General features: G+C 46.8%; 1 protein-coding gene across 1 annotated transcript in view; it reads left to right on the forward strand.

Moving 5' to 3' along the window:
- Positions 1 to 25,559, forward strand: part of tenm4 (teneurin transmembrane protein 4) — a 653,198-nt gene that overhangs the window by 433,969 nt on the left and 193,670 nt on the right. Inside the window, 3 exon segments of the mRNA XM_082966126.1 lie at positions 2,058 to 2,084; positions 9,115 to 9,261; positions 19,169 to 19,385. Of these exon segments, the coding sequence (XP_082822252.1) occupies positions 2,058 to 2,084; positions 9,115 to 9,261; positions 19,169 to 19,385 (391 nt within the window).

The following is a 25,559-nucleotide window of genomic DNA, read 5'->3' on the forward strand; positions in this document are numbered from 1 at the left end:
TGTGTTATCCTCAAAGAGGGCAAAAAAGGTGTTTAACTTGTCTGGAAGCAAGACGTCGGTGTCCGTGACGTGGTTGTTTTTCTATTTGTAGTCCGTGATTTCCTGTAGACCCTGCCACATATGTCTCATGTCTGAGCCTCAGGATATATGGTTTCCAGTTTACATAGAGTCCAGTGAAGTTCCCTGAGGGCCGTCGTGGTATCGGCTTGAGGAGGGGTATACACGGCTGTGACTATAATCGAAGAGAATTCTCTTGGTAGATAATACGGTCGGCATTTGATTGTAAGGAATTCTAGGTCAGGTGAAGAAAAGGACGTGAGTTCCTGTATGTTGTTATGATTACACCATGAGTTGTTTAATCATGAAGCATACACCCCCGCCCTTTCTTCTTACCAGAGAGATGTTTGTTTCTGTCGGTGTGACGCGTGAAGAAACCAGGTGGCTGTACCGACTCTGACAACATATCCCGAGTGAGCCATGTTTCCGTGAAACAGAGAACGTTACAATCTCTGATGTCTCTCTGGAAGGCAACTCATGCCCTAATTTCGTCCACCTTGTTCTCTAGAGATTGGACATTGGCGAGTAATGTGCTCGGTAGCGGTGGGTGGTGTGCTCGCCTTCTAAGTCTGACCAGTATGACGCTCCGTCTGCCTCTCCTGCGGTGACGACGTTGTTTTGGATCGGGCCTCTGGGATTAGATCCATTGTCCAGGGTGGAGGCCCTTCTGGAAGGTTCTCCTACCTCCACAGAGGAACTCTGGAGCTCTGTCAGAGTGACCATCGGGTTCTTGGTCACCTCTCTGACCAAGGCCCTTCTCCCCCAACTGCTCAGTTTGGCCGGGCGGCCAGCTCTAGGAAGAGTCTCGGTGGTTCCAAACTTCTTCCATTTAAGAATGATGGAGGCCGATGTGTTCTTGGTGACCTTCAATGCTGCAGAACATTTGTTGGTACCCTTCCCCTGATCTGTGCCTCGACACAATCCTGTTACGGACAGTTCCTTCAACCTCATGGCTTGTTTTTTGCTCTGACATGCACTGTGAACTGTGGGACCTCATATAGACAGGTGTTTGCCTTTCCAAATCATGTCCAATCAATTGAATTTACCACAGGTGGACTCCAATCAAGTTGTAGAAACATCTCAAGGATGATCAATGGAAACAGGATGCACCTGAGCTCAATTTCCAGTCTCATAGCAAAGGGTCTGAATACTGATGTAAAAATATTGTTTTTTATTTTATTGTAATTAGAAATTTGCCCCCCAAAAAAATCAGTTTTCATTTCCTCATTATGGGGTATTGTGTGTAGATTGATGAGGAAATGTTTTTTTTTAAAATCCATTTAAGAATTAGGCTGTAACGTAACAAAATGTGGACAAAGTCAAGGGGTCTGAATAGTTTCAGGATGCGCTGGATATTCTGCTGATTTCTTCAGTTGGGTACCGGTTGAAATGTTATTTTCACATCTCTTTGTCTCGCTCTTCTTATTATCTCTCTCTCACTCCCTCCCTCTCCCCCTCTCTCTCTCTCACTCCCTCCCTCTCCCCCTCTCTCTCTCTCTCTCCCTCCTTCTCCCTCTCTCTCTCTCTTTCTCCCTCCCTCTACCCCTCTCCCCCTCGCTCTCTCTTTCTCCCTCCTTCTCCCTCTCTCTCTCTTTATCTCTCTCTCTCTCCCGCTCCCCCTCTCTCTCTCCCTCTCCGTTCCCCTTTCTCTCTCTCTCCCCTCTCTCTCCCTCTCTCTCTCGATACCTCTCCAATCCTCTCCTTCTCTCTCTATACCTCTCTATACCTCTCCCTCTCTCTCTATACCTCTCTCTCTCTCTCTCTCCCTATCTCTCTCTACCTCTCCATTCCTCTGCCTGTGTCTTGCCTTGGCTTGTGTGTGTGTGTGTGTGTGTGTGTGTGTGATGCTGCTTGTAATGTACGTGGTGTGTTTGTGTCACCATGCTGCTCTGTTTCTGCTCTCCTGTTTTGTAGTAAAACAACACCTAGTCTGCCTGTGTCTGTCATGGAAGCTGTTGCTGTTCAACCTCTCCCTTATATGTGTCTCTTATCTCCCCAAGCTCACTATCTGGAGAAGGTAGTGAAAGGTACGGCACACCTCCTTCCTTCCTCTCATCACAACTACACTACCCAACATTCACCTGGCAACAGTCATATCCAGTGGTCATACTACTTCCTCCTCCCCCACGTCCATATATGGCACCGCCTGCTCCTCAAAACAGCCTCAAATCACCAGTCAAAGGCTGTGTCTATATATTCTATATGTAGTGCGTTACTTTTGACCAGAGTCCTAACTGTCCTGGTCAGTAGTAGTGCACTACATAGGGATCAAGGGGCCATTCAGGGTGTGACAAAAATGTCCCACCTCCACCTGTACTCTCATCTTCACCATTATTGTCACATCTGGTCACCTGACTAACAGTCTCCATTTAGAATGTTCTCTCTGTCTCACCTGGTCACCTGACTAACAGTCTCCGCTTAGAATGTTCTCTCTGTCACACCTGGTCACCTGACTAACAGTCTCCGCTTAGAATGTTCTCTCTGTCACACCTGGTCACCTGACTAACAGTCTCCGCTTAGAATGTTCTCTCTGTCACACCTGGTCACCTGACTAACAGTCTCCACTTAGAATGTTCTCTCTGTCACACCTGGTCACCTGACTAACAGTCTCCACTTAGAATGTTCTCTCTGTCACACCTGGTCACCTGACTAACAGTCTCCGCTTAGAATGTTCTCTCTGTCACACCTGGTCACCTGACTAACAGTCTCCACTTAGAATGTTCTCTGTCACACCTGGTGAATCACACCGTTGTCCTTCCTCCTCCTCCTCTGTTGTGAGGCCTACTGGGGTTATGTGTGATATGACCCCCCCCTCACTCCTTCTCATCATGGGGAGAGAAGGGTTCTCTGTAACCTGAAGGAGGGAGAATGTGGGGGAGGAGGAGAGCAGAGGGTGAGGGAGGATAGAAGGGTTCTCTGTAGCCTGATGAGATGGGGAAGAGAGGGGGAGGGAGGGTTCTCTGTAGCCTGATGAGATGGGGAAGAGAGGGGGAGGGAGGGTTCTCTGTAGCCTGAAGGAGGGAGGAGATGGGGAGGAGGAGAGCAGAGGGTGAGGGAGGATAGAAGGGTTCTCTGTAGCCTGATGAGATGGGGAAGAGAGGGGGAGGGAGGGTTCTCTGTAGCCTGAAGGAGGGAGGAGATGGAGAGGAGAGGGGGAGGAGAGGAGAGGGGAGGGAGAGGAGAGGAGGGTTCTCTGTAGCCTGAAGGAGGGAGGAGATGGGGAGGAGAGGAGAGGGAGGAGAGGAGAGGAGAGGGGGAGGAGAGGAGAGGAGAGGGGGAGGGAGGGTTCTCTGTAGCCTGAAGGAGGGAGGAGATGGGGAGGAGAGGCAGAGGAGAGGGAGAGGAGAGGAGAGGAGAGGAGAGGAGAGGAGAGGAGAGGAGAGGAGAGAGAGGAGAGGAGAGGAGAGGAGAGGAGAGGAGAGGAGAGGAGAGGAGAGGAGAGGAGAGGAGAGGAGAGGAGAGGAGAGGAGAGGGGGAGGGAGGGTTCTCTGTAGCCTGAAGGAGGGAGGAGATGGGGAGGAGGAGAGGTGAGGAAGGTGGGAAGATGAAGGGGATAGGGGGTTCTCTGTCACCTGGTCCACCCATTATGGATGATATGCTGATGTGAGGAGGATCTGATATGTTATTTTATTTCTTACATGTTTTATTTAACCTTTATTTAACTAGGCAAGTCAGTTTAGAACAAATTCATATTTACAATGACGGTCTACCCCGGCCAAACCTAGACGACGCCGGGCCAATTGTGATAGTCCGGATGTGGTACAGCCTGGATTAGTGCTGGGGCCACAGCCACCCTACAACCTTGCTAATTAAACGGCTTGATGCTCTGGTGGGTGCAGCGCGGGAAGGGGGTGGAGGCTGAATGACATATCTACCTCTATATCTCTCTTTCTCTCTGTCACTCTCTCTCGCTATCTCTCTCTCGCTCTGTCTCTTTTTCTCTCTCTCTCTCTCCTTCTGACTATCACTTCAAACTTGAGGCCGAGGGAGGGAGGGAGGGAGGGACGGTGAGAGAGAGATATATAAGGAGAGAGATGGGGAGAGAGAGGGGAGAGATAAACAGACAGTGCTGGAGAGGGAACGTGAGGCAGTAAGCAAGCATTCCCAGAACTCCTGTACCAGCCCCTCTTGTTGCAGGTGGTCCAGAACTCCTGTACCAGCCCCTCTTGTTGCAGGTGGTCCAGAACTCCTGTACCAGCCCCTCTTGTTGCAGGTGGTCCAGAACTCCTGTACCAGCCCCTCTTGTTGCAGGTGGTCCAGAACTCCTGTACCAGCCTCTCTTGTTGCAGGTGGTCCAGAACTCCTGTACCAGCCTGTCTTGTTGCAGGTGGTCCAGAACTCCTGTACCAGCCCCTCTTGTTGCAGGTGGTGCAGAACTCCTGTACCAGCCCGTCTTGTTGCAGGTGGTCCAGAACTCCTGTACCAGCCCGTCTTGTTGCAGGTGGTCCAGAACTCCTGTACCAGCCCCTCTTGTTGCAGGTGGTCCAGAACTCCTGTACCAGCCCCTCTTGTTGCAGGTGGTCCAGAACTCCTGTACCAGCCCCTCTTGTTGCAGGTGGTCCAGAACTCCTGTACCAGCCCCTCTTGTTGCAGGTGGTCCAGAACTCCTGTACCAGCCCCTCTTGTTGCAGGTGGTCCAGAACTCCTGTACCAGCCCCTCTTGTTGCAGGTGTTCCATTACCAAAGACAGAGGGAGATGGAGGGATGGAGGGAGGGAGAGAGAGAGAGAGAGGGTAACTGTGTTTTCAGAGCGTCTGGGCAGGGCTGTGGGAGCGTGGGCCCCTGGGGCCATTCTGAAAGGCCTGCCAATTTAAGTTTGAACCGATGCCAGCAGAGAGAACATCTATATTTATTCATCCTTGTAATAAGCAGCTAATCATCTGTCTCCTCTGTGTTGATCCAACCAGAGCTGTTTTGTCACGATGGGTCTTTAAGAAGCCAAATGTTCTTTAAGCTCGACATTTAAGTAAGAGATATAATGCATCTCAAATGGAACCCTATTCTCAATATAGTGCACTCTGGGAAAAAATAGTGCACTATACACTGAGTGGACAAAACATTAGGAACACCTTTCTAATATTGAGTTGCACCCCCCTTATTGTCCTCAGAACAGACACAATTCGTCGGGACATGGACTCTACAAGGTGTCGAAAGCGTTCCACAGTGCCAATGTTGACTTCAATGCTTCCCACTGTTGTGTCAAGTTGGCTGGATGTGCTTTGGGTGGTGGACCATTCTTGATACACACAGGAAACTGTTGAGAGTGAAAAACCCAGCAGCGTTGCAGTTCTTTACACAAACCGGTGCGCCTGGCACCTACTACCATACCCCGTTCAAAGGCACTTAAATATTTTGTCTTTCCCATTCACCCTCTGAATGGCACACAGACACAATCCATGTCTCAATGGTCTCAAGGCTTAAAAATCCTTCTTTAACCCGTCATCCTCCCCTTCATCTACACTGATTTGAAGTGGATTTAACAAGTGACATCAATAAGGGAACATAGCTTTCATCTGGATTCACCTTTTCAGTCTATGTCATGGAAAGAGCAGGTGTTCTTAATGTTTTGTCTACACATAGGGATTTACCAACATTTTGGTTATTTTTAGTTTTTTTTAAAACAACTAATTGATCAACGTCAGTTCAATTATTAGAATTCCATTTAGGTTTTTCCTGTGAACTCAACGTGCAAACTTTCTCTAGAATTAAATCAGATCCAGTCTGAACTGTGTGATGTAGTAGGGAGTTGTAGTTTCTCTAGAGATAAATTAGATCCAGTCTGAACTGTGTGATGTAGTAGGGAGTTGTAGTTTCTCTAGAGATAAATCAGATCCAGCCTGAACTGTGTGATGTAGTAGGGAGTTGTAGTTTCTCTAGAGATAAATCAGATCCAGCCTGAACTGTGTGATGTAGTAGGGAGTTGTAGTTTCTCTAGAGATAAATCAGATCCAGCCTGAACTGTGTGATGTAGTAGGGAGTTGTAGTTTCTCTAGAGATAAATCAGATCCAGTCTGACCTGTGTGATGTAGTAGGGAGTTGTAGTTTCTCTAGAGATAAATCAGATCCAGCCTGCGGGGTGGGAGGAGCCGGTGTCCAGCTGAACGTGTAGTAGGGAGTTGTAGTTTCTCTAGAGATAAATCAGATCCAGTCTGAACTGTGTGATGTAGTAGGGAGTTGTAGTTTCTCTAGAGATAAATCAGTTCAGGAGGAGTAGATGATATCTGATGTACAGTTCAGGAGATGATGATATCTGATGTACGGTTCAGGAGGAGATGATATCGACGTACGGTTCAGGAGGAGATGATATCTGACGTACGGTTCAGGAGGAGCAGATGATATCTGACGTACGGTTCAGGAGGAGGGAGATGATATCTGACGTACGGTTCAGGAGGAGGGAGATGATATCTGACGTACGGTTCAGGAGGAGGGAGATGATATCTGACGTACGGTTCAGGAGGAGCAGATGATATCTGACGTATGGTTCAGGTTGGAGCAGATGATATCTGACGTACGGTTCAGGAGGAGATGATATCTGAACTACGGTTCAGGAGGAGGGAGATGATATCTGACGTACGGTTCAGGAGGAGGGAGATGATATCTGACGTACGGTTCAGGAGGAGATGATATCTGACGTACGGTTCAGGTTGGAGCAGATGATATCTGACGTACGGTTCAGGAGGAGCAGATGATATCTGACGTACGGTTCAGGAGGAGGGAGATGATATCTGACGTACGGTTCAGGAGCAGATGATATCTGACGTACGGTTCAGGAGGAGGGAGATGATATCTGACGTACGGTTCAGGAGCAGATGATATCTGACGTACGGTTCAGGAGGAGGGAGATGATATCTGACGTACGGTTCAGGAGCAGATGATATCTGACGTACGGTTCAGGAGGAGGGAGATGATATCTGACGTACGGTTCAGGAGGAGGAGATGATATCTGACGTACGGTTCAGGAGGAGGGAGATGATATCTGACGTACGGTTCAGGAGGAGGAGATGATATCTGACGTACGGTTCAGGAGGAGGGAGATGATATCTGACGTACGGTTCAGGAGGAGGGAGATGTTATCTGACGTACGGTTCAGGAGGAGATGATATTTGACGTACGGTTCAGGAGGAGGGAGATGTTATCTGACGTACGGTTCAGGAGGAGATGATATCTGACGTACGGTTCAGGAGGAGAAGAGGATTATGGATGGTTTTGAGCTGCGGTGTTACATACGTACGTAAATAATGCGTTAAATAGGTTTTTTTAGATATCAATACCACGTTCAGGCGATACTTGAGGAAAGAGCTGCAGTACATACAAGGTCTCTGGGTCAAACGAGGCGCCGTATACGAGGGTTGAAGTGAGACGTCTATGAGGGTTTAAGTGAGACGTATACGAGGGTTGAAGTGAGACGTCTATGAGGGTTTAAGTGAGACGTATACGAGGGTTGAAGTGAGACGTCTATGAGGGTTTAAGTGAGACGTATACGAGGGTTGAAGTGAGACGTATACGAGGGTTGAAGTGAGACGTATACGAGGGTTGAAGTGAGACGTATACGAGGGTGAGACGTATACGAGGGTTGAAGTGAGACGTATACGAGGGTTGAAGTGACTGCTTGTAAGAGCACCACCTATAGGCTAATTGGTGACATTATTTTAAACCCTTAAAAATGTTTAAAAAAAATAAAATAACAATAAAAAGAGAGAATACCAATAGTTTCGCTGTGAATATTTATTTATTTATTTATTTATTTATTGACAATTGTTATATAATCATATTGATTTTACATTGGACGGCGTTTAATATTATCGTACACATAAACCGTTTTGTGATGCAGAATATAGCTCTGCTAAGCCAGTAGCGTCCCAAATAGCACCCTATGCGCTACTTTTGACCAGAGCCCATATCTTTGGTCAAAAAGTAGTGCACTATTTAGGGAATAGAGTGCCATTTGGGACACAGCCAATAAATAAATAAATACAAAATTATTCCAATGTGCTGTAGTAAAGAGTTAGAAGGGGAGAATCCCGTGTTTCCTGATTGTGCTGCTGCTGGGGGATATGAGAATCTTCACTCCAGGTGTATCAAATCAATCGTTATAGCTGCTACGTTATCGTAGGATCACTGTAAAAAAAAAAAAAAAATACTCTAGCTTGGGGAATACGTAAACATCAGCCACAACAAACTCATTTGAGGGAGTGCAGATGAGAATCAGCTATGGAGAAATGTTTGTTGTACATGGTCCCTGTCAAATGAGTATAAACAAACAAGACAAGAGAACGAAGAAACAAAACTACTCTTCAAACTTCTATTGTCTTCTTCTACTGTGCATTCGGAAAGTATTCAGACCCCTTCCCCCTTTTTCCACATTTTGTGACGTTACATCCTTGTTAAATATTGTTTCGCTCTCATCAATCTACACACGATACCCCATAATGACATCACAATACCCCATAATGACATCACAATACCCCATAATGACATCACAATACCCCATAATGACATCACAATACCCCATAATGACAAAGCAAAAGCAGGTTTAAAAAAATAAAAAATAAAACAGAAATACCTTATTTACATAACTATTCAGACCTTTTTCCTATGAGACATGAAATTTGAGCTCAGGTGCATCCTGTTTCCATTGATCATCCTTGAGATGTTTCTACGACTTGATTGGAGTCCACCTGCGGTAAATTCAATTGATTGTGTGTAGATTGAATAGGAAACAAAGTTATATTTAATCAGCTTTAGAATAAGGCTGTAAAGGAGCAAAATGTGGAAAAAGTCAAGGAGTCTGATACTCTCTGAATGCACAGTATATTTATATTTATATTTATTTATTTATTTGTTTGTTGTCTTCTTCTATTGTCTCCTATTGTCTCATGTTGTCTTCTTCTATTGTCTCCTAAGTTTTTCATTCTCTTCTTTGTTTTTCTTACCATCTTTCCATGCGTGTGTTTTGTTGTTAAACTTTGCTATAATTAGTTGATATTCTGTGCCAACGTGTGTGGTGATACCTCTCTGTTCTGTGTCTGACTGTGTACTTGTATGTCTCTCTAACAGAGGGCTGCCCTGGTCTGTGTAACGGGAACGGCAGGTGTACCCTGGGTAATAACGGCTGGTACTGTGTGTGTCAGCTTGGCTGGAGAGGAACAGGATGTGACACGTCCATGGAGACGGCCTGCAGCGACGGAAAGGACAACGATGGAGGTAAATTGTCGACTACATTTGGAATAATAACAATGACTATACTATAACACCATAGCCTAACATCAATGACTATACAATAACACCATAGCCTAACACCAATGACTATACTATAACACCATAGCCTAACACCAATGACTATACTATAACACCATAGCCTAACACCAATGACTATACCATAACACCATAGCCTAACACCAATGACTATACTATAACACCATAGCCTAACACCAATGACTATACCATAACACCATAGCCTAACACCAATGACTATACCATAACACCATAGCCTAACACCAATGACTATACCATAACACCATAGCCTAACACCAATGACTATACTATAACACCATAGCCTAACACCAATGACTATACCATAACACCATAGCCTAACACCAATGACTATACCATAACACCATAGCCTAACACCAATGACTATACCATAACACCATAGCCTAACACCAATGACTATACAATAACACCATAGCCTAACACCAATGACTATACCATAACACCATAGCCTAACACCAATGACTATACCATAACACCATAGCCTAACACCAATTATTATACTATAACACCATAGCCTAACACCAATGACTATACCATAACACCATAGCCTAACATCAATGACTATACAATAACACCATAGCCTAACATCAATGACTATACTATAACACCAATGACTATACTATAACACCATAGCCTAACACCATAGCCATGTTATGACCCAGATACCCTACAACTGCAGAGAGATACAGGGAGACTAGCTTATCCATCACTATGCCCTACAACTGCAGAGAGGTACTATACTGTAACACCATAGCCTAACACCAATGACTATACTATAACACCATAGCCTAACACCAATGACTATACTATAACACCAATGACTATATTATAACACCAATGACTATACTATAACACCAATGACTATACTATAACACCAATGACTATATTATAACACCAATGACTATATTATAACACCAATGACTATACTATAACACCATAGCCTAACACCAATGACTATACTATAACACCATAGCCTAACACCAATGACTATAATATAACACCAATGACTATAATATAACACCAATGACTATAATATAACACCAATGACTATAATATAACACCAATGACTATACTATAACACCAATGACTATACTAAAACACCATAGCCTAACACCAATGACTATACTATAACACCATAGCCTAACACCAATTATTATACTATAACACCAATGACTATATTATAACACCAATGACTATACTATAACACCAATGACTATAATATAACATCATAGCCTAACACCAATGATTATACTATAACACCAATGACTATAACATAACACCATAGCCTAACACCAGTGACTATACTATAACACCAATGACTATATTATAACACCATAGCCTAACACCAATGACTATAGTATAACACCAATGACTAGATTACAACACAGATGACTATACTATAACACCATAGCCTAACACCAATGACTATACTATAACACCATAGCCTCACACCAATGACTATATTATAACACCATAGCCTAACACCAATGGCTATATTATAACACCATAGCCTAACACCAATGACTGTACTATAACACCAATGACTATAATATAACACCAATGACTATATTATAACACCAATGACTATACTATAACACCATAGCCTAACACCAATGATTATATTATAACACCACAGCCTAACACCAATGACTGTACTATAACACCAATGACTATATTATAACAGCAATGACTATACTATAACACCATAGCCTAACACCAATGACTATACAATAACACCATAGCCTAACACCAATGACTGTACTATAACACCAATGACTATATTATAACACCAATGACTATATTATAACACCATAGCCTAACACAAATGACTATATTATAACACCAATGACTATACTATAACACCATAGCCTAACACCAATGACTATACTATAACACCATAGCCTAACACCAATTACTATATTATAACACCATAGCCTAACACCAATGACTGTACTATAACACCAATGACTATATTATAACACCAATGACTATACTATAACACCATAGCCTAACACCAATGACTATACCATAACACCATAGCCTAACATCAATGACTATACAATAACACCATAGCCTAACACCAATGACTATACCATAACACCATAGCCTAACACCAATTATTATACTATAGCACCATAGCCTAACACCAATGACTATACCATAACACCATAGCTTAACATCAATGACTATACAATAACACCATAGCCTAACATCAATGACTATACTATAACACCAATGACTATACTATAACACCATAGCCTAACACCATAGCCATGTTATGACCCAGATACCCTACAACTGCAGAGAGATACAGGGAGACTAGCTTATCCATCACTATGCCCTACAACTGCAGAGAGGTACTATACTGTAACAACATAGCCTAACACCAATGACTATACTATAACACCATAGCCTAACACCAATGACTATACTATAACACCAATGACTATATTATAACACCAATGACTATACTATAACACCAATGACTATACTATAACACCAATGACTATATTATAACACCAATGACTATACTATAACACCAATGACTATACTATAACACCATAGCCTAACACCAATGATTATACTATAACACCATAGCCTAACACCAATGACTATAATATAACACCAATGACTATAATATAACACCAATGACTATACTATAACACCATAGCCTAACACCAATGACTATACTATAACACCATAGCCTAACATCAATGACTATACTATAACACCAATGATTATACTATAACACCAATGACTATACTATAACACCAATGACTATAACATAACACCATAGCCTAACACCAGTGACTATACTATAACACCATAACCTAACACCAATGACTATAGTATAACACCAATGACTAGATTACAACACAGATGACTATACTATAACACCATAGCCTAACACCAATGGCTATATTATAACACCATAGCCTAACACCAATGACTGTACTATAACACCAATGACTATATTATAACACCAATGACTATACTATAACACCATAGCCTAACACCAATGACTATATTATAACACCATAGCCTAACACCAATGACTATACTATAACACCATAGCCTAACACCTACTATTAGCACCCGGTGTCCACTCTTACCCCACAGATAACCATTCATTTTTTATTTATTTAACTAGGCAAATCAGTTAAGAACAAATTCTTATTTTACAATGACGGCCTACCCCTTGCCAAACCCAAACCCGGACGACACTGGGCCAATTTTGCGCCGCCTTATGGGACTCCCAATAACAGCCGGTTGTGATACAGCCTGAAATCGAACCAGGGTCTGTGGTGACGCATCTATCGTTGAGATGCAGTGCCTTAAGACCGCTGTGCCACTCGGGAAGCCCCAACTGGTTAGGAGGTCTCGACTAACTGTTCGTGACTCCAGTAGTGTTGAAGAGCAACAACATCCAGTCTATCTACTGTGAATTAGATGTCGATCCAGACGTCTGAAAGGCTCCAGACAGGCCTGTACATATTCTGCTCCACTTAGAACCTGGCTTCTTAGAAAACAAAGAACAGAAACACCCTGTCCTGGTGAGAATTAGTAGTGGGCTGTGAGTTGATCCCTCGTTTCCACGTACACAGGAAGCTGTGTTAGAGCCCAGAGTGGGCATGTCTGGCCCCACCAGTACAGACCTCTTGCTAGGCCCCATCGGGCCCTCTAATCATCCCAGGGCATAGCCAGGCACACCTCTCACCCAGCAGGAGACGCAGGGCCTTCTGGAGAACACGTTGGAGACGTGCCCTGATCCAGCCAGCCGCGTTATGACCCAGATACAGCCCTGATTCAGCCAGCTAGCCGTGTTATGACCCAGATACAGCCCTGATTCAGCCTGCCGCGTTATGACCCAGATACAGCCCTGATTCAGCCAGTCAGCCGCGTTATGACCCAGACACAGCCCTGATTCAGCCTGCCGCGTTATGACCCAGATACAGTCCTGATTCAGCCTGCCGCGTTATGACCCAGATACAGCCCTGATTCAGCCAGCCACGTTATGACCCAGATACAGCCCTGATTCAGCCAGCCGTGTTATGACCCAGATACAGCCCTGATTCAGCCAGCCACGTTATGACCCAGATACAGCCCTGATTCAGCCAGTCAGCCGCGTTATGACCCAGATACAGCCCTGATTCAGCCAGCCGCGTTATGACCCAGATACAGCCCTGATTCAGCCAGCCGTGTTATGACCCAGATACAGCCCTGATCCAGCCAGCCGTGTTATGACCCAGACACAGTCCTGATTCAGCCAGCTAGCCGTGTTATGACCCAGATACAGCCCTGATTCAGTCAGCCGCGTTATGACCCAGATACAGCCCTGATTCAGCCAGCCGTGTTATGACCCAGATACAGCCCTGATTCAGCCAGTCAGCCGCGTTATGACCCAGATACAGCCCTGATTCAGCCAGCCGTGTTATGACCCAGATACAGCCCTGATTCAGCCAGCCGTGTTATGACCCAGACACAGCCCTGATTCAGCCAGCCGTGTTATGACCCAGATACAGCCCTGATTCAGCCAGCCGTGTTATGACCCAGATACAGTCCTGATTCAGCCAGCCGTGTTATGACCCAGATACAGCCCTGATTCAGCCAGCCTGCCGCGTTATGACCCAGATACAGCCCTGATTCAGCCAGCCGTGTTATGACCCAGACACTCTACAACTGCAGAGAGATACAGTCCTGTGTGTGAATCAGTTGGTAGATTACCTGTGTCTGCATTGCAACGGTTTGTGGATTTGATTCCCCGCTGGAGCCATCGATATGAAAACATTTATGCACCTATGACTGTTAAGTCACTTTGGATAAAAGTGCCTGCTAAATGGCATATGTTATGTTGTCTAGGATATATTCACTAGTTTGTACCTCTACACTCCCTGGGCCCAAAATGGCGGAGAGAGAGAGACTATTACATCTACGTCATTTAGCAGACGCTCTTATCCAGAGCGACTTACAGTAGTGAATACGTACATTTCATTAAAAAAAAATTTGTACTGGCCCCTCATGGGAATCGAACCCACAACCCTGGCGTTGCACACACCATGCTCTACCAACTGAGCCACAGGCCCATTGCTTTACCTTTCCTGGGACCAACATGGCAGAGAGAGAGAGAGAGAGAGAGAGCGAGAGAGAGAGAGAGAGAGCTTCAGCCTAGCTAGCTATCATGGATTTGACTTCTAACAGGTACGAGGCAGGCAGTGAGAGTGTTTGTCTACCAGTTGATGTGCCCCTCAATGGCAGAAAAGAGAGCGCTGTAATGCCAGTCAGGAATTGAGCCAGGCAGACAGAAAGGGAGGAAGAAGGAATTAGTATTGGTATCTTCCATCTGGCTAGGATATAGGTATGGGTGGGATAGGAGCTCCTGGAATCGGAGAGCAAGAAAGTGTTGATGACCCAGTTCACATGAAGTAAACTACAGAGCTAACGCACAGACAGGAAGTAAACTACAGAGCTAACACACAGGCAGGAAGTAAAGTGCAGCGCTAACGCACAGACAGGAAGTAAAGTGCAGCGCTAACGCACAGCCAGGAAGTAAAGTGCAGCGCTAACGCACAGACAGGAAGTAAAGTGCAGCGCTAACGCACAGACAGGAAGTAAAGTGCAGCGCTAACGCACAGGCAGGAAGTAAAGTGCAGCGCTAACGCACAGGCAGGAAGTAAAGTGCAGCGCTAACACACAGACAGGAAGTAAAGTGCAGCGCCAACACACAGACAGGAAGTAAAGTGCAGCGCTAACACACAGACAGGAAGTAAAGTGCAGTGCTAACGCACAGACAGGAAGTAAAGTGCAGCGCTAACGCACAGACAGGAAGTAAAGTGCAGCGCTAACGCACAGACAGGAAGTAAAGTGCAGCGCTAATGCACAGACAGGAAGTAAAGTGCAGCGCTAATGCACAGACAGGAAGTAAAGTGCAGCGCTAACACACAGACAGGAAGTAAAGTGCAGTGCTAACGCACAGACAGGAAGTAAAGTGCAGCGCTAACGCACAGACAGGAAGTAAAGTGCAGCGCTAACACACAGACAGGAAGTAAAGTGCAGCGCTAACGCACAGACAGGAAGTAAAGTGCAGCGCTAACACACAGACAGGAAGTAAAGTGCAGCGCTAACGCACAGACAGGAAGTAAAGTGCAGCGCTAACACACAGACAGGAAGTAAAGTGCAGCGCCAACACACAGACAGGAAGTAAAGTGCAGTGCTAACACACAGACAGGAAGTAAAGTGCAGCGCCAACACACAGACAGGAAGTAAAGTGCAGTGCTAACACACAGACAGGAAGTAAAGTGCAGCGCTAACACACAGACAGGAAGTAAAGTGCAGTGCTAACACACAGACAGGAGGTAAAGTGCAGCGCCAACACACAGACAGGAAGTAAAGTGCAGTGCTAACACACAGACAGGAAGTAAAGTGCAGCGCTAACACACAGACAGGAAGTAAAGTGCAGTGCTAACACACAGGCAGGAAGTAAAGTGCAGCGCTAACGCACAGACAGGAAGTAAAGTGCAGCGCTAACGCACAGACAGGAAGTAAAGTGCAGCGCTAACACACAGACAGGAAGTAAAGCGCTAACACACAGACAGGAAGTAAAGTGCTAACACACAGACAGGAAGTAAAGTGCTAACACAGACAGGAAGTAAAGTGCAGCGCTAACACACAGACAGGAAGAAAAGTGCAGCGCTAACACACAGACAGGAAGTGAAGTGCCGTACTAACACACAGACAGGAAGTAAAGTGTAGCGCCAACACACAGACAGTAAGTAAAGTGCAGTGCTAACGCACAGACAGGAAGTAAAGTGCGGTGCTAACACACAGACAGGAAGTAAAGTGCTAACACACAGACAGGAAGTAAAGTGCTAACACACAGACAGGAAGTAAAGTGCAGCGCTAACACACAGACAGGAAGTAAAGTGCAGTGCCAACACACAGACAGGAAGTAAAGTGCAGCGCTAACGCACAGACAGGATGTAAAGTGCAGCGTTAACGCACAGACAGGAAGTAAAGTGCAGCGCTAACACACAGACAGGAAGTAAAGTGCAGCGCTAACACACAGACAGGAAGTAAAGTGCAGCGCTAACACACAGACAGGAAGTAAAGTGCAGCGCCAACACACAGACAGGAAGTAAAGTGCAGCGCCAACACACAGACAGGAAGTAAAGTGCAGCGCTAACACACATCAGCAGGTTCTGGAGTGGTGAATCATTACAGCCCCTAATTACAGCAGGAAGTCAGCTGTGGGCTGGAGGTGCTAAAGGATGGCTGCACTTCCTGGTTTTAGATTTGGTTCATTAAGAAATGCCAGCGGCCGTGACTAAATTCAGATGTGAGTTGTTTGTGGGTGTGATTTGATGTGTGTGTGTGTGTGTTTGTGTGTGTGTGTGTGTGTGTGTGTGTGTGTGTGTGTGTGTGTGTGTGTGTGTGTTCGCAAGGTGGGAAGATTTAGCGAAATTATTTCAGAAATTAAATCAAATCAAATGTATTTGTTACATTCTTCATAAACAACAGGTGTGGACTAACAGTGAATTGCTAACTTACAGGCCCTTCCCAACAACAACACGGTGAATGATGATAACTTGGTTATATACACAGGGTGCCAGTCCCACGTTGATGATAACTTGGTTATATACACAGGGTGCCAGTCCCACGTTGATGATAACTTGGTTATATACACAGGGTACCAGTTCCACGTTGATGATAACTTGGTTATATACACAGGGTACCAGTTCCACGTTGATGATAACTTGGTTATATACACAGGGTACCAGTCCCACGTTGATGATAACCTGGTTATATACACAGGGTGCCAGTCCCACGTTGATGATAACTTGGTTATATACACAGGGTACCAGTTCCACGTTGATGATAACTTGGTTATATACACAGGGTACCAGTTCCACGTTGATGATAACCTGGTTATATACACAGGGTGCCAGTCCCACGTTGATGATAACTTGGTTATATACACAGGGTACCAGTTCCACGTTGATGATAACTTGGTTATATACACAGGGTACCAGTTCCACGTTGATGATAACTTGGTTATATACACAGGGTACCAGTTCCACGTTGATGATAACCACTCAGATATCCTCTAACTCCTCAGATAGCCTCTAACTCCTCAGATAGCCTCTAACTCCTCAGATAGCCTCTAACTCCTCAGATAGCCTCTACTCCTCAGATAGCCTCTACCCCTCAGATAGCCTCTACCCCCTCAGATAGCCTCTACCCCCTCAGATAGCCTCTACCCCTCAGATATGCTCTACCCCTCAGATAGCCTCTACTCCTCAGATAGCCTCTACCCCTCAGATAGCCTCTACCCCCTCAGATAGCCTCTACCCCTTCAGATAGCCTCTACTCCTCAGATAGCCTCTAACTCCTCAGATAGCCTCTACTCCTCAGATATCCTCTACCCCCTCAGATAGCCTCTACTCCTCAGATAGCCTCTACCCCCTCAGATAGCCTCTACCCCTCAGATAGCCTCTACTCCTCAGATAGCCTCTACCCCTCAGATATCCTCTACCCCCTCAGATAGCCTCTACCTCCTCAGATAGCCTCTACCCCTCAGATATCCTCTACCCCCTCAGATAGCCTCTACCCCCTCAGATAGCCTCTACCCCCTCAGATAGCCTCTACCCCCTCAGATAGCCTCTACTCCTCAGATAGCCTCTACCACTCAGATAGCCTCTACTCCTCAGATAGCCTCTACCCCCTCAGACAGCCTCTACCCCCTCAGATAGCCTCTACCCCCTCAGATAGCCTCTACCCCCTCAGATAGCCTCTACTCCTCAGATAGCCTCTACCACTCAGATAGCCTCTACTCCTCAGATAGCCTCTACCCCCTCAGATAGACTGTCTGGGCCCTGACTGCTGTCTGTATAACACTATATTCCCCTTCCAGATGGTTTGGTGGACTGTCTGGACCCTGACTGCTGTCTGTATAACACTATATTCCCCTTCCAGATGGTTTGGTGGACTGTCTGGACCCTGACTGCTGTCTGTATAACACTATATTCCCCTTCCAGATGGTTTGGTGGACTGTATGGACCCTGACTGCTGTCTCTACAACACTATATTCCCCTTCCAGATGGTTTGGTGGACTGTATGGGCCCTGACTGCTGTCTCTACAACACTTTATTCCCCTTCCAGATGGTTTGGTGGACTGTATGGGCCCTGACTGCTGTCTCTACAACACTTTATTCCCCTTCCAGATGGTTTGGTGGACTGTATGGGCCCTGACTGCTGTCTGTATAACACTTTATTCCCCTTCCAGATGGTTTGGTGGACTGTATGGACCCTGACTGCTGTCTGTATAACACTTTATTCCCCTTCCAGATGGTTTGGTGGACTGTACGGACCCTGACTGCTGTCTGTACAACACTTTATTCCCCTTCCAGATGGTTTGGTGGACTGTATGGGCCCTGACTGCTGTCTCTACAACACTTTATTCCCCTTCCAGATGGTTTGGTGGACTGTATGGGCCCTGACTGCTGTCTGTATAACACTATATTCCCCTTCCAGATGGTTTGGTGGACTGTATGGGCCCTGACTGCTGTCTGTATAACACTTTATTCCCCTTCCAGATGGTTTGGTGGACTGTATGGGCCCTGACTGCTGTCTCTACAACACTTTATTCCCCTTCCAGATGGTTTGGTGGACTGTATGGGCCCTGACTGCTGTCTGTATAACACTATATTCCCCTTCCAGATGGTTTGGTGGACTGTATGGGCCCTGACTGCTGTCTGTATAACACTTTATTCCCCGTCCAGATGGTTTGTGGGACTGTATGGACCCTGACTGCTGTCTGTACAACACTTTATTCCCCTTCCAGATGGTTTGGTGGACTGTCTGGACCCTGACTGCTGTCTGCAGGCGTCGTGCCACACCACGGGTCTGTGTGTAGGCTCTCCAGACCCCCTGGACATCATCCAGGAAACGCAGCTCTCCTCCACCCAGAACAATCTGCAGTCCTTCTACGACCGTGTCCGCTTCCTGGTGGGACGGGACAGCACACACGTCATCCCCGGGGCTAACCTCTTTGACGGCAGGTGAGTCAACATGGTCTTGTTCATTAAAATTGACTCACCGAACACAACAGGTGTAGTAGACTTTACCGTGAAATGCTTACTTACAAGCTTTTAAACAACAATGCAGTTCAGAAAATAGAGTTAAGAAAATATTTGCTAAATGAACTAAAGTAAAAAATGTAATAAAAAGTAAGACAATAAGATTACATAACAATAACGAGGCTATTTACAGGGGGTACCGATACCGAGTCAATGTGCGGGGGTACAGGTTAATCGAGGTAATTTGTACATGTAGGTAGAGGTAAAGTGACTAAGCATAGATGATAAACAGCGAGTAGCAGCAGTGTAAAAACAGGGAGGTCAGTGTAAATAGTTCTGGTGGCTATTTGATTAATTGTTCAGCAGTCTATTGGCTTGAGGGTAGAAGCTGTTAAGGAGCCTTTTTGACCTAGGCTTGGCGCTCCGGTACTGCTTGCTGTGCAGTAGCAGAGAGAACAGTTTATGACTTGTGTGACTTTGACAATTTTTTGGGCCTTCCTCTAGTATAGAGGTCCTGGATGGCCGGAAGCTTGGCCCCAGTGATGTACTGGACCGTACGCACTACCTTCTGTAGTGCCTTACAGTCGGATACCAAACAGTTGCCATACAACCGGTGAGAATGCTCTCGATGGTGCTGCTGTGGAACTTTGAGGATCTGGGGACCCATGCCAAATATTTTCAGTCTCCTGAGGGGGAAAGGTGTTTGGACCATAATAGTTTGTTGGTGATGTGGACACCAAGGAACTTGAAACTTTTGACCTGCTCCACTTCAGCCCCATCGATGAGAATGAGGGTGTGCCCGGTCCTCCTTTTCCTGTAGTCCACAATCATCTCCTTTGTCTTGATAACATTGAGGGAGAGGTTGTTGTCCTGGCACCACACGGCCAGGTCTCTGACCTCCTCCCTATAGGTTGTCTCATCGTTGTCGATGATCAGGTCTACCACTGTTGTGTCGTCAGCAAACTTAATGATGGTGTTGGAGTCGTGCCTGGCCGTGCAGTCGAAGGTGAACAGGGAGTACAGGAGGGGACTGAGCACGCACCCCTGAGGGGCCCCTGTGTTGAGGATCAGCGTGGTGGATGTGTTGTTATCTACCCTCACCACCTGGGGGCAGCCCGTCAGGAAGTCCAGGATCCAGTTGCAGAGGGAGGTGTTTAGTCCCAGGGTCCTTAGCTTAGTGATGAGCTTTGAGGGTACTGTGGTGTTGAACGCTGAGCTGTAGTCAATGAACAGCATTCTCACATAGGTGTTCCTTTGTTCAGATGAGACAGGGCAGTGTGGAGTGCGATTGAGATTGCATCATCTGTGGATCTGTTGGGACGGTATGCGAATAGGAGTGGGTCTAGAGTATCCGGGAGGAGTCTGTTGATGTGGGCCATGACCAGCCTTTCAAAGCACTTCATGGCTACGGATGTGAGTGCTACGGGTTGGTAGTCATTTAGGAAGGGTACCTTCGCATCCTTGGGCACAGGGAATATGGTGGTCTGCTTGAAACATGTAGATATTACAGACTCGGTCAGGGAGAGGTTGAAAATGTCAGTGAAAACACTTACCAGTTGGTCCGCGAATGCTCTGAGTACACGCCCTGGTAAACTGTATGGCCCCGATGCCTTGTAAATGTTGACCTGTTTAAAGGTCTTGCTCACATCGGCTACGGAAAGCGTGATCCAGAACAGCTGGTGCTCTCATGATTGCTTCAGTGTTGTTTGCCTCAAAGCGAGCATTAAAGGCATCTAACTCATCTGGTAGGCTTGCGTCACTGGGCAGCTCGCGTCTTGGTTTCCCTTTGTAGTCTGTAATAGTTTTCAGGCCCTGCCACATCCGACGAGCGTCAGAGCCGCTGTAGTAGGATTCAATATTAGTCCTGTATTGATGCTTTGCCTGTTTGATGGTTCATCTGAGGGCATTTCGGGATTTCTTATAAGCGCACAGAGTAGTGTCTCATTCCTTGAGTGGCAGCTCTAGCCTTTAGCTCGATGCGGTTATTGCCTGTATAGCATGGCTTCTAGTTAGGATATGTACGTACGGTCGCTATGGGGACGACGTCCTCAATGCACTTATTGATGAAGCCGGTGACTGATGTGGTGTACTCCTCAATGCCATCGGAGGAATCCCAGAACATATTCCAGTCTGTGCTAGTAAAACAGTCCTGTAGTGTAGCACTTGCGTCATCTGAACACTTCCCTATTGAGCGAGTCACTGGTACTTCCTGCTTTAGTTTTTGCTTGAAAGCAGGAATCAGGACGATAGAATGATGGTCAGATTTGCCAAATGGAGGGCGAGTGAGAGCTTTGTATACGTCTCTGTATGTGGAGTAAAGGTGGTCAAGAGTTATTTTTTTCCTCTGGTTGCACATGTGACATGCTGGTAGAAATGAGGTAAAACGGATTTGTTTGCCCGCGTTAAAGTCCCCGGCCACTAGGAGTGCCATTTTCTTGTTTGTTTACGGCCTTATAACGGAATTAAACAGACTTAGGCCTCCCAGTGTTCTAAGACACTGCTGTGCCAACAAAGAGTCTGGGTTCGAGCCCAGGCTCTGTTGCAGCCGGCCGCAACCGGGAGACCCATGGGCCCAGCATCGTCCGAGTTAGGGGAGGGTTTTTCCGGCAGGGATGTTCCTTGTCCCATCGCGCACATTGGTGCGGCTGGCTTCCGGGTTAAGTTGGCATTGTGTCAAGAAGCGGTGCTGAGCTCAGCACAGCTCTCGACCTTCGCCTCTCCTGAGTCCGTACGGGCGATGAGACAAGACTGTAACTACCTGTTGGATTCCACGAAATTGGGGAGAAACCAGACTGTGAGGGACTGACTACCTGAACTTGTCCAATAAGAAACATTTATTTGCACGTGAGTCACCAACACAAGTATTTATTTTATTTAACTAGGCAAATCATTTAAGAACACATTTTTATTTACAATGACAGCCTAGGAACAGTGGGTTAAACTGCCTTGTTCAGGGACAGAACGACAGATTCTTACCTTGTCTGCTCAGGGGACTCGATCTTTCAACCTTTTGGTTACTGGCCCAACACTCTAACCACTAGGCTACCTGCCTCCTCTAACCACTAGGCTACCTGCCTCCTCTAACCACTAGGCTACCTGCCTCCTCTAACCACTAGGCTACCTGCCTCCTCTAACCACTGGGCTACCTGCCTCCTCTAACCACTAGGCTACCTGCCTCCTCTAACCACTAGGCTACCTGCCTCCTCTAACCACTAGGCTACCTGCCTCCTCTAACCACTAGGCTACCTGCCTCCTCTGACCACAAGGCTACCTGCCTCCTCTAACCACTAGGCTACCTGCCTCCTCTAACCACTGGGCTACCTGCCTCCTCTAACCACTGGGCTACCTGCCTCCTCTAACCACTAGGCTACCTGCCTCCTCTAACCACTAGGCTACCTGCCTCCTCTAACCACTAGGCTACCTGCCTCCTCTAACCACTAGGCTACCTGCTCTAACCACTAGGCTACCTGCCTCCTCTAACCACTAGGCTACCTGCCTCCTCTAACCACTAGGCTACCTGCCTCCTCTAACCACTAGGCTACCTGCCTCCTCTAACCACTAGGCTACCTGCCTCCTCTAACCACTAGACTACCTGCCTCCTCTAACCACTAGGCTACCTGCCTCCTCTAACCACTAGGCTACCTGCCTCCTCTAACCACTAGGCTACCTGCCTCCTCTAACCACTAGGCTACCTGCCTCCTCTAACCACTAGGCTACCTGCCTCCTCTAACCACTAGGCTACCTGCCTCCTCTAACCACTGGGCTACCTGCCTCCTCTAACCACTGAGCTACCTGCCTCCTCTAACCACTGGGCTACCTGCCTCCTCTAACCACTAGGCTACCTGCCTCCTCTAACCACTAGGCTACCTGCTCTAACCACTAGACTACCTGCCTCCTCTAACCACTAGGCTACCTGCCTCCTCTAACCACTAGGCTACCTGCCTCCTCTAACCACTGGGCTACCTGCCTCCTCTAACCACTGAGCTACCTGCCTCCTCTAACCACTGGGCTACCTGCCTCCTCTAACCACTGGGCTACCTGCCTCCTCTAACCACTAGGCTACCTGCCTCCTCTAACCACTAGGCTACCTGCTGCCCCTAAAGGGATTGTAAAGGGATAGTCAAAGTGTGCATCTCTAATGACACCCTTTTCCATAAAAGTGCACTACTTGTCCAGAGTGCCATTTGGGACACACTCACAAGTAGCAGTGTTGGGGAGGGGGACTATGTCTGTCTAGAGCATGTCTAGGCTTGAGGAACACTAGTACAGACGTTATCCATCCTGTCTAGAGCAGGACTAGACTTGAGGAACACTAGTACAGACGTTATCCATCCTGTCTAGAGCAGGACTAGGCTTGAGGAACACTAGTACAGATGTTATCCATCCTGTCTAGAGCAGGACTAGGCTTGAGGAACACTAGTACAGACGTTATCCATCCTGTCTAGAGCAGGACTAGGCTTGAGGGACACTAGTACAGACGTTATCCATCCTGTCTAGAGCAGGACTAGGCTTGAGGGACACTAGTACAGACGTTATCCATCCTGTCTAGAGCAGGACTAGGCTTGAGGAACACTAGTACAGACGTTATCCTACCATCCTGTCTAGAACAGGACTAGGCTTGAGGGACACTAGTACAGACGTTATCCTACCATCCTGTCTAGAACAGGACTAGGCTTGAGGGACACTAGTACAGACGTTATCCTACCATCCTGTCTAGAACAATGCTTGATGAACACTGGCACAGATTTAATCCTACCATCAATCATACTATCAATTAGCATGTTTTTATCTACAGTTAAATCCCTCTGAATATTTATGGTATTATGCAACGGGTCCAAATCAGCAGTGAGGAGTATTTTTCATAATTTTTTAGCAGGAAATCATTTGAGATTAATAAAGTATTTTTTGAATGGGAGATCTGGCCAAGACAGCTGCTGTATACGGCCTAGTTAGTGGGGGAAGCAAATGGAAAGAGAGCACTGGAGCCTCTCCCACTCAGCCACAGCAGCCATCTCATATTCACAGGAGCACTCCCACTCAGCCACAGCAGCCATCTCATATTCACAGGAGCACTCCCACTCAGCCACAGCAGCCATCTCATATTCACAGGAGCACACCCACTCAGCCACAGCAGCCATCTCATATTCACAGGAGCACTCCCACTCAGCCACAGCAGCCATCTCATAATCACAGGAGCACTCCCACTCAGCCACAGCAGCCATCTCATAATCACAGGGGCACTCCCACTCAGCCACATCAGCCATCTCATATTCACAGGAGCCTCACCCACTCAGCCACATCAGCCATCTCATATTCACAGGAGCCTCTCCCACTCAGCCACAGCAGCCATCTCATAATCACAGGAGCACTCCCACTCAGCCACAGCAGCCATCTCATATTCACAGGAGCACTCCCACTCAGCCACAGCAGCCATCTCATATTCACAGGAGCACACCCACTCAGCCACAGCAGCCATCTCATATTCACAGGAGCACTCCCACTCAGCCACAGCAGCCATCTCATAATCACAGGAGCACTCCCACTCAGCCACAGCAGCCATCTCATAATCACAGGGGCACTCCCACTCAGCCACATCAGCCATCTCATATTCACAGGAGCCTCACCCACTCAGCCACATCAGCCATCTCATATTCACAGGAGCCTCTCCCACTCAGCCACAGCAGCCATCTCATAATCACAGGAGCACTCCCACTCAGCCACAGCAGCCATCTCATATTCACAGGAGCACTCCCACTCAGCCACAGCAGCCATCTCATATTCACAGGAGCACTCCCACTCAGCCACATCAGCCATCTCATATTCACAGGAGCCTCACCCACTCAGCCACATCAGCCATCTCATAATCACAGGAGCACTCCCACTCAGCCACAGCAGCCGTCTCAAATTCTCAGGAGCACTCCCACTCAGCCACAGCAGCCGTCACGTATTAAATGTATTGTGATGACATCTAGTGAAATGCATCAGATGCCTTATTCCCTTCTCCCAAAGGCCTAGCTAGCTCGTTGTGCGCTGCCGCCCTCCTGCCGCCCCAGCCGGTGAATCTGAGACGCTCTCCGCAGCATGGCTTTCATATCAGAGAGAAGGGCTGTCCCTGTAGTGTCATGTGATTCCCCTGCTGCCGCTCTTTTCTTCTCG

Source organism: Salmo salar, chromosome 20 (genome assembly GCF_965601325.2).
Source record: "Salmo salar chromosome 20, fSalSal1, whole genome shotgun sequence".
NCBI lineage: Eukaryota > Metazoa > Chordata > Actinopteri > Salmoniformes > Salmonidae > Salmo > Salmo salar.